Genomic DNA, 10,957 nt, shown 5'->3' with positions numbered 1-10,957 from the left:
TTTAGATCAGCCATCAAACTTTTTCGCTTCTAGTTATTTACTGGGTTCATGTGAGGTGCAAACTTCAAAGCACTCGGTAATTATTTTGGGTAAATTGTGGTGCCAAAAGAGTATCAGGGCAGTCTAACTGAACTACACTAACAGCTTTTTGCTTTTAATCCGATGAAGGACATAGTAGAATATCATTTTTTTCATTTGAGTTTAGCAGATATGTTTTTCAAAAGCGAACAGGCTGTAAAAATCCTCACAGTGCAATACACAAAGTAAAGTTCTTACAAGCTCCAACAGTCCAAAAGCTGAATCTGTACAGTATTAAGCCAAACTTGGAGCAGTGAATGTACCCCACTGTTAGCTTGGTCCTAACACAGCACTGCAAGTCCCACAGAGACTTAGTCCCAAATCTGAAATGCAGACGTAACGACAGGTAAAAACAACGTATTATCATATGTACAACTTATCGTTGAGTGAGGTGATCAAGGCAGTTGTTTGGGTGCTGTGTAGATGGTGTAGTGAACATCTATTGGTTGTGATAATAGAGCCGTGCAAATACAAATTTACATTGAGTGAAGTGATATAAATCTAAGATAATTATCATAGAGATTATCGTACATCAGCTTAGGGTAGATCATCTTATCTCAGATCAAATCAAATCAAATTTATTTGTGGCGCTTTTTACAGCGGATGTTGTCACAAAGCAGCTTTACAGAATTTCGGAAAAGACAAAGTTTCCACAGGACTGTAAGAATGTACAGAAACCCCCCGGTGGGCAAGCCAGGGGCAACAGTGGCAAGGAGAACCTCCCTCAGAACTGAGGGAGAAAGCTTGGGAGGAACCCAGGCTCACCAGGGGGGACCCGTCCTCCTCTGGTCAAACTACCTACAGAGTTATTATACTACTAATATTAATAGCAGTAATATTGGTATTAGGAATAGCTGGGAGATCATGAGAACATCAGTGTAGGGTGGGCAGCTCGTCCAAGGCAGGTGGTGGCAGCTGGGGCATGGGCAGCTGGTCTGAAGTGGGTAGCAGGAGGGCTCAGCAGTCAGTTGTCCTTCAGTGTCCAGCCGGACATGTGGGTGATTGTATACTCGGAAAGAAAGCAGGAAGAGGGAATTAGTTTTATTCTATCCGTTTGTACATAAACAGGGAATGTAAACATTTCCAGAGTGTCTTATCTAAAGCTTGTTTTATCACGCAGTCCACGGACTCCATTTCCCAGGAGTCACAGGGAACCCACGTGACCAGAGACGCGGTTCAATCCTCCTATCGTGGAACACCTGTGGACTGTGTCTTATGACTTTTAGGACATAATCTTTAAGCCTGGGCTTTTAGTGAGGAGGTTGTGAAGTATTGTATCCTCGTGACCTTCTGAGCGGGATTTTCATGTTCTGTGTATTTTGACCGCTGCCTTGCCTTCACGTGTCTCGAGCTTATGCCTTGTCCTTTTGGTACTGTCGCCTGTATTGATTGATCCGTGTTTTGACTTCCTGGACGGTGTTGTGACTATGAGTTCGGTTTTCCCTCTGGCTAAGATTAAATCTACCTTTTCTCAAGATCTGCGCTCGTCTGAACTCTGTCGTCTCGTTACAGTACCACACACTTAGCCAGTTAGTGCTGGACTGTAAACAAAAGCATTTATAAAAAACAGAGAAATTTCTCGGCAGAATTTTCCTGGCTTCAGTTGTATTGGGAAGGAATTTTCTGGCACTTTTTTCTGGTTTCAGTCAGATTAGGACAACATTAGGACAACATTAGGACAACATTAGGCAAGTCTTATTTCATTATTCTTATTTTTTTGTAAATAGTCGAGATTTAGCTTTAACTTTTATTATTTATAATGTTTATAATGTTTATACTGTTTCCCGTTTCTATTACTGAGTGCCTCACTCCTGTTACTCTGCTGCTGCTGGAATACTGTGAATTTCCCCGCTGTGGGACTAATAAAGGATCATCTTATCTTATCTCTTCATTTTCTCGTCTGTAGTCGGGCAGAATTTTTCTGGCCATGATTGATATTAAGAAGGAATTTCTTCTGCTTTCAGTCGGATTTATTCAGAATTCCTTATGGCTTTGGTCGGATTTAGACAGAATGTTTTTCTGGCTTCGGTTGACAGAATTTTGTAGGGTCAGAGGATTTTGCCGAGCCGATTTATGCTGGGCTGTAGCCGGGTTCAGAACTTTTTGTCAGGCCACGCTCTGCTGTGGATCAGGTCAGGTTTGGTTTGGGCAGAATTTTCTCGCTCATAATTTGAATTAAAATTCTTAAAATTCCTAAAAGTCACACTTAGCCAGTTAACGCTGGTCTGTAAACATTTCCTAAAAACACACGTTCAGTCAGCTGTGTGCCCAATTCTGACGGTCAGTGTGCTCTGTGTGTGTGAGTGAATGAAGACTGACTGTGCTCCACACTTCTAGCTGACCTTATTTGTCCCTGACAGCTTCATCAATGCCAACCTGTCTCCCCGAAATGTAGTTCCCAAACTATCCCGACCCGTCGGAGAACCCCCACCCGCAACACACCTGTCAACCAAACCGTCACCCTTACTCACCTTCATGTCACCCCACTGTCAGCTGAATTAACTGCCCCCCGGTCCCAGCCCTCCCTGCCCGTATCTCACTGTGCTCACCACACAAAACTCTCAGTGTTACTGTCAGAAACAATCCCCCTCCTGCCTCTTCACAGGACCTGAGCGAGAGCTTCCCCCGAAGGGACGATGATTATCGCTTCCCCAATAAGGTACAGCGCTAGAGTAGAGTCAGTAGAGGGAGTAGAGTCAGTAGAGGGAGATATCGATGTTGTGCCCCCTGATATCAGCAGAGCATTCCTGATACTTTAGGTTTGAGAGTAAAATCTATGTGCCTCTTCCTTTCCTGCAGCTCCAAGAGGGTCACCTGGTGGTCCGCCATTTCCAGTTCCTGCGCTGGTCTGCCTACCGTGACATCCCCGACTCCAAAAAGGCCTTCCTCACCCTGCTGGCCCAAGTGCAGAAGTGGCAGAGGGAGTGCGGGGAGGGTCGCACCGTGGTCCACTGCCTGTGAGTACTTTACTGAAAATTGGTTATGCTTTACTGAAGGGGTTCTGTTCATAAGCCTACATGACACCTGCATAAGCTGGTCACAACAGCTGACATAACCCTACATAGACGTCCCTCAAAGGGTACATTTGCCAATTTTGATCAAAGTCAGCTACAGTGGCCTTCGTGACAGGTGACACCTATCGAAATAAGCATTTATAACCATGATGTAGGGCTATGACAACCTTATGTAGGTTAAGTGATACTTTTTTAATCCCACAAACGGGGAAATTCCACCTCCGCATTTAACCCATCCATGCAGTGAAATGCCACATACACACTAGTGAATACACACACACAAGGGGGCAGTGAGCACACTTACCCAGAGTGGTGGGCAGCCCTATCCACGGCGCCCGGGGAGCAGTTGGGGGTTAGGTGTCTTGCACAAGGACACCTCAGTCTTGGACTGTCGGCACTGGGGATCGAACCGGCAACCTTCCGGTCACAGGGCCAGTTCCCTGACCTCCAGCCCACGACTGCCCCTAAAATACTTTAATTAACTCCTCCACTTGAGGCAAGAGCTCATCCCCAACCCAGAGAGGGCTCTCCACTCTTTTCCGTTATTGGTGCCAAAACTGGCATCTCAGATTCTTCCCAATTATTTGATCAATCCTTTTTATTGCCACACGACATGTTGGTGGTTATTGCTTCTCCTGCACCAAGATGTAATTCAACACTGTAGCAGCACAAGGCTGTACACATAAACACACAGCTAAGCATGTATAGTGAACAACGTGCAAAAACTAGTATAAGAGAACCATAGAAAATACAGTTTGTACAAAGACTGGAAGTCTTACGAACAGACTATACTCAGAAAAGTTTAGTAACCCTGTGACAATAGGAAAAAAGCCGTTCTTGAAGTGGATCGTCTCAGTTTTTAAAGATCTGTAGGGCCTCCCAGAAGGAAGTAGTTGAAACAGAGATGAGAGGAATCTGTAATTATTCTCTGTCCTCTCTAAAGAGAGCGCTGAGTATAAACTGAAGGGAAAGAAGATGTATTGCAATTTTCTTTGAAGCTTTGACTATAATACCTCATTTATTGCAAGTTTGAAAATCTATATTTCCACTCTAAACTGTAATAGATGAGGTAAGTACACTTATTACCCAGATGGTTCGGTAACACTTTATTTACAGTTCTGAACTATAAGGTACAGACTGTAAAGTACTAGATAGATATTACGAGGAACATGATGGTGAGTTCCAAGACTCTCTAAACACAGGGTTACACTACATGACGCTCACCCTGATTTTAGCCCTGATTCTCAGTCTGGCCGAGTCTGAGCTGGTCGGCTGTAGTCTGCAGATTTTTGGGTCGGTCGGCAGTTGGATTGAGAGTCGAGTCATGTGTGAGGGACACAGACTCAGATTTTTGGCCTTCGTGTTTATCAAACATTTAATTTTAAACCCAACTCTTATAATCTAGTAGTCTAGTAACCTAGTAGTGTAAACTTCTCATCAATCGGAACTGATTCCTGCAACAACCAATGAAAACTGAGCAACAAAAGAAGAAAACACTGCAAGTCAACAAAGAAAATGCTAAAAAGGGCCGAGTTTAATGAGCCGAGTTTAAGGCACAATCGAGTTTATGTGCATTTAAAACTCTATAAATACCAACTGATCACATCTTTAAATCCACGATCCTCATTTAAACGTTTACCTACTGCATCTGTGCTGTGTCAGTGCAAGTGGCAGAGAAAACGGCAGCAGCCGCTACATGTTTGTTTATTTGCGTCTCCCAGTAACAAGTTCAGTCAGATCCGTTCGGTTCAGCGACAGCTTAAAAGTTGAGTGGTGTGTGATCCCTAATCGTTTAGTGTGGATTCCCAATATTTCAAAAAATTCAGCAAAAACCCGTCTGATAGTGTGATGCCCAGACGTATAGTTTATATTAAGACGTATAGTCTATTAAGACTCTAAAAGTCGTACGATGAACCCGAGGCTTAAATAAATTACACTGTACGGCCAAACAGGTTCTGTCTGATATACAGGTCTCCACAGGTCTAAAAGGATCTCTGACGATACGTTGCGGTCAATAATCTCTCCGCCCACGTTCATTCATCAGCCTCAGTCGTTCCCTCAGAGTTAAAGCTGCTTCAGGCGCTTAATCCTTTCCTCCTCTTTCATGTCTTCGTTTTCCTTAGTTTTATGGCTCCTCCACTCTGGCCTCAGGACTCAGCCCCTCCACCTACATCCTCCAGTCCATTTTTAAGCTTCTTGCATTCTGTGTTAATGAGAGCGTCTCGCGGATACAGAGAGTCGGGCTTCAAAGCTGTCGAGCTCCTCCTCTGTCAGCATCCCGAGGCACTGATCTCAGTTCAGTGTGAGGTGGTGTTTTCACTTCATGGCTTCCCTGCAGAACTTCTGCATTTCTCTGTGTGCCATCTTCTGGCTGTTTTTGATGCTCCTTTGGTGGCGTAATTGCTTCTGGGACTAATTCTGCTCAAAGCAGCTGTTACTAACCAGCTAGTGGGTTGTTGAAGGTTAATAAGAACGTTATAAGGGCATTATAAAGACCTACTATACCAGGGGTCACAACCCAAATGTTAAAAAGAGCCAAAGAGTCGTTTCAACAACAAGCAAACCACCTTGGGAGCCACAGCATTTTATGTCCATTTTAAAGGCGTAATGTTTTACCATCTTGACTGTAGACGTGTCTCAGTATGTGCTGACGTCCTGGCACAGGATAAAAATGTAATATGAGTGAAAACGCAGAATTGCTCTGTTCTGCTTTGAGCTTCAGCTCAGCTATAGCTGCTTTTCTCACATCTCTGGCAGGAAACTTTTCCACAACAGTAGAACAGGTTCTTGTAAAACGTCTCTCAGAATTCGATTTCTTTACAAGGCTGAAGTCGCTTCCCATTCACCAGCGTCTCACTCAAACTGTCCCATTCCACCTTAAATGATGCAGCAGCTACAATCTGGTGCCTCAGGCACTAGTTAAGATTGAACGGGAAAATTTGAACAAGAAGTAGAATGAGAAGCGACTTCAGCCTTGTGACATGTTTAAATGTTCCCATCCCACCTTAAATGGTGCCTGATGTGCCAGAATGGAACTGCGGCACCATTTAAGGTGGAATGGGAAAATTCAAACAAGAAGCTGGCGAATGAGAAACTGACTTTTCAGTGTTTCAGTTTCTCGTCGCAGATTAAACGAATCAGGAAACCAGCTGGAGTGGCTATAAACACTAATCAGTCCATTCGTCTCCAGATTATCGATGTCCGTCTTAAATCTCTCTCTTTGCCGTTTCGTAGCTACTAGCTGGGCGAGACTGTCGTCTGTGTTGCTATGGTGACCAGCCGTCTGCGCTGATCTTCAGGGTTAAAGGGTGAATCAGCAGTTCTACATTAACTCCAGCGTTTAAGACCATTTACTGTTAAACTGTGTTGAAGGATCAGCAGAGCTTTATTTTACTGTAGAGGAGGATTATTTTATTATTACCTGCTGATCTGATTCAGCTGTGGAGCCACGACAGGGCAGGAAAACAGAGCCACATGTAGCTGACTGCTGGGCTGTACTGATATGCTACCAAAAGTTTTTACATTAATTATATAAATATTGCAGGTCAGTTATAGCAGAGAAAGTCTGGCGATTCTCTTAAATGTGTGGTTGGTATCATCTCATGTATTTGTAGGCGCACTGTTGGAATTGAAATCTTTTAAGATCAGCAGTAGAGCTGCCAGATAAAACCTGTTCATTTACAGCACCAGTGTCTTTTCCCACAACGGTCCAAATCTACAGTCAACAGTTTTACAAGTTTAACTAGTTATTCCGACATTCAATATAAATGTTAATATAGCAGTAAAATAACAATAGCAGCCATTAAAATAAAGGCAATGTCCTTGAAATATAGGTGATCATTTGTGTAAATGTACATCATATTGCTGTAAATTTACAGCAGAGATGAAATGCAGTATATGTATTGTTTATTGTTTCATCAAAGTGAATATTGACCATTAAAGCTCTAGTAATTCTACAGTGAACACACCTTTATTTTACGGTATAGGGGATAATTGACTTGACGAGCTTTTCGTTTTCACAGATTTTTCACTTCGTTTTTGTCATTGTTGACATTGAAACACAGAAAGACTAAATGCAAATCTGAATCTTAATTGTTGTTCATTATGTAATTGGCTATATAATTAATTGTATATGAAGCTCATTAAACATTGTCCTTCAGTAATATCTCTAGACGTTTAAAGGTTAATGTATTGTGCGCTGATGGATTCTCTGCTTTCAACACTGGGCTAAATCACACGATTGATTGTTGAGGGCACCGTGTGGTGTTTCAGGAACGGCGGTGGACGTAGCGGCACCTTCTGCGCCTGCACCATGATAATGGAGATGGTTCGGCACCACAGCATGGTGGACGTCTTCTACGCCGTCAAGACTCTCCGCAACTCCAAGCCTAACATGGTGGAGACCATGGTAAGAACCGTTTTAGATAGAAGTTCAGTAACACCTGATAATGCATTGATGGAACTGCTGTCAAATATTAAAGCACTGACCGATAGAATGGGACACTCCCATGCCAGGTGTCATCTAAAGGGCTTTAAAGCCCCCCAGCATTGGCTGCAGTTCAGGACCCCTGAATTATTACATGACAAACACAGCTAAACTGGACTGGACCTGTTCCTGCTTTCAACACATTAGACACACAGTAAAGGGTCCTTTTCGCCTGGTTTCAGTGACCAGCTCATCTACACTGCAAAAACCATGTCTTAACAAGAGAAATCGTTTTTATCCTCATCTAAATAACTAATAATTAACTAATAAGACTATATATTTTATTTCTAGGTGTATATTGGCAGATAGTTGTGCTTGTTTTAAGCACATTTATTAAAATAAGCTAAATTATCACGTAATACAGTGAGAAGTTCACATAATGTGCTACTCCAAACAAGCAAAAATGTCTAGGAGTAAGTTAAATAATCTTATAGCTAACAGCAATCTGACTGAGAAATATTATATATACACTCACCAGCCACTTTATTAGGTACAGTTGCTTGTTAACACAAACAGCTGATCAGCCAATCACACGTCTGCAACTCACTGCATTTAGGCATGTAGAGGTGGTCAAGACAACCTGCTGAAGTGCAGACCGAGCATCAGAACGGGGAAGGAAGGGGATTTAAGGGGCTTTGAACGTGGCGTGGTTGTTGGTGCCAGACGAGCTGGTCTGAGTATTTCAGAAACTGCTGATCTGCTGGGATTTTCACACACAACCATCTCTAGGGTTTACAGAGAACGGTCCGAAAAAGAGGAAACATCCAGTGAGCGGTCAGTTGTGTGGACGAAAATGCCTTGTTGGTGTGAGAGGTCAGAGGAGAATGGGCAGACTGGTTCCAGATGATAGAAAGTCAGCAGGAACTCAAATAACCAACCAACATCTCTGAGGAACGTTTCCAACACCTTGTTGAAAGTGTGGCACGAAGAATTAAGACAGTTCTGAAGGAAAAAGGGGGTCCAGCCTTTTACTAGCAAGGTGTACCTAATAAAGTGGCCAGTGAATGTAGGTGTAAATAAGGTCATTAGAGTGGTTTGCTGTGGAATGCTCTGTTCTAGAGTCTAAACCGTTCCCAGTGGTTGTGATAGGAACCAGACATCAATGTAGGTCGTGTAGGTTCTCTGGTGGTTCTGGATGGTAAATAAATTGTCTATATCTGTGTTGTTGTCATGGTGACGCCTGGTTCCCATCACCACCACTGGAAAGACATCAGTAACTCGGTAGCAAAATAAACCTGAAGTTCTGCAGAACGACTGTTGATATTTGAACTCAACAGCAAAACAGTTCCGCACAAGCTCTGCCCCCCAAATTCATTCATGCATTGCCGAGGCGAACAACACTTTTTCAGATCTTTGTGGCCATAAAACCCTTTACAAACGGCGTACGAATACCATGATGACATTAGAGCGAGCAGCAGCGCAGCAGGCAATGTAACTAACGTTAGCCAGGCTGTGGGTTAGCAAACTGCCACTACAGTTGCTGCTAGGGAGCTAACCAGCTGCTGTCTCAAACAAAACTGACCGATTCTCTGAAACTAACCTAATATTACCCCAATGTCCAGCAGGAGCAGCCTCCTCATCCCTTTTTTATGCATTTCAACTCTTAATGAAGCTGAGGTCAGCTTCTTTACCAGCTTCTTGTATGAATTATCTCGTTCCACCTTAAAAGCTGCAGCAGTTAAGACCACAATCTGGTGCCTGAGCTTCTTATTTGAATATTCCACCTTCAATAGCGCTGCACAATGCTGTGTGGGTGGTCACTGTCTGGGGAGGGCCGACGGTTCCACAGGGCAGGACTAACATGCACGCACGGCCGGACCGGCTATAAAAACAAAGCCAGAGAAACACACACACACACACACACACACTCACACACACACACACACACACACACACACACACACACACACACACACTCACTCACACAGAGGGGGTGTGGCTTCACTCCCTGCTCGCGATGCTGTTGCACGGCCGTCTTTCCGTTCAGTTGTTTGCTGCTATATTAATGATTAAAATGTGGTAAATAGAACGTTTAACGTTGATTTGAGATGAAAGGCCGTGAACCGTTGGACGTGGTGTGTGGCGTTGATGTACTGCAGCGTGCAGTCGAGCTGACCCGGCTTTCTTTATCCCGTTCCAGGAGCAGTACCGATTCTGCTATGACCTGGCCCTGGAGTACCTTGACTGCCTAGAGGTCAGATAACACCTGAACGAGTGACCGGACCACCAGTGGAGGAGCGAGCGAGCCTTTCTGAGTCTGCGCCTTGAATCTCTGTCTGTTTTCCTTCTTCTCTCTGGTCTCTCAGGCCTGGACGGACGAGCCTCTCTGTCGTGGGAATGTAGATGGCGGGCGTGGGGGACCGGCTGTGTATTATACTTTTTTGCTTTTGTGTCTTTCTCTCTCTCCTTTTGGCTCATCGTGCAAAGATGTATCCTCTCTGAGAGCTGCTGGGGAACGGGCTGGAACGGGTGCGGACGGTGGCCGGCGACGGAGACCCCTGCGTCTGTGTCCGTTTTCGCGGCCGGGGTGACTGTCGCGCTTTGATTTCTGACTCCACGAGCTCAGCCAATCTCTGCCTTACTCACTGAGCTAGAGGAACCCGCTGTGTTCTAACAACACCAAGAGACCGCAGCAACAAAAAAACACGGGCGATGTTGTTTATGTAGAGTGTGTGTATCGTTATTCCCTGTACCTGGTGCAATCTAATGTGGACAGGCGGAGGACGCCCTGAAGGAGACCACGGCGTGACGGGGACCAGAAGGTGGACTTCTGATCAGTATTTCGACGCGATGCACAGTTGGATTAATTTATTGTTCCGTTGTAAATACCGTAGATATTTTCCAAAACCTGTTTCTAGATGTCGTCTCCGATGTGCCATTTCTCTTTCCGTGTGCGTGTTACAAAAAAAAAAAAAAAAAAAAGCAAGGGGGCACCACTCGCGCATCTGCATGCCTGTCGTACTGTCGGTGTCCCGTCGCGATCTGTGAGCCAGGATACCCGCTTCTCATCAAGAATCAAGAGCAATGCAAACCTCTTTGAAAAGAAAACAAAATAGAAAAACAGAAGAAGAAAGAAAAGAAGTGCTACTGTGGGAACAAGGCGCTCGCCAAATGAGCTGCTTTTTAAATTTCTATTTATTCATTGTGTTTTCTTTTCTAAATAGTGTAAAATATGAAGGAATAAAACATGATGTTGCTTTTATCCGCCCGCTGTTACGGCATCTTCATTTCAGTTTTCGGTAACACTAATAATAATAGTAATAACAGGTCCCTATACAGTTATATAAACAGTGTTCGGGTTATCCGTCATGTAAGCCTTACTTCTGCTACCATTTAGTAGTGACATGCAAATAAAGCGCTGTACGTGTTTTCATACAGT

General features: G+C 44.0%; 1 protein-coding gene across 5 annotated transcripts in view; it reads left to right on the top strand.

Moving 5' to 3' along the window:
* ptprua (protein tyrosine phosphatase receptor type Ua) overlaps positions 1–10,514 on the top strand; it is a 430,978-nt gene extending 420,464 nt beyond the window's left edge. For 3 of the 5 annotated variants that reach the window (XM_037540149.1, XM_037540134.1, XM_037540143.1), the window contains 3 exons: positions 2,878–3,035; positions 7,365–7,500; positions 9,719–9,853. In XM_037540149.1, the coding sequence (XP_037396046.1) occupies positions 2,878–3,035; positions 7,365–7,500; positions 9,719–9,781 (357 nt within the window). In that variant the 3' untranslated portion in view covers positions 9,782–9,853. Of the gene's footprint in view, positions 1–2,683; positions 2,765–2,877; positions 3,036–7,364; positions 7,501–9,718 lie in introns of those variants that run through there. The other 2 variants (XM_037540130.1, XM_037540153.1) reach the window with 2 other exon arrangements.
* The last annotated feature ends 443 nt before the right edge of the window (positions 10,515–10,957 follow it).

This window comes from Pygocentrus nattereri, chromosome 1 (assembly GCF_015220715.1).
Source record: "Pygocentrus nattereri isolate fPygNat1 chromosome 1, fPygNat1.pri, whole genome shotgun sequence".
Lineage (NCBI taxonomy): Eukaryota > Metazoa > Chordata > Actinopteri > Characiformes > Serrasalmidae > Pygocentrus > Pygocentrus nattereri.
Note: the sequence above shows the minus strand (reverse complement) of the source record. Positions and strands in the feature narration are given on the sequence as shown.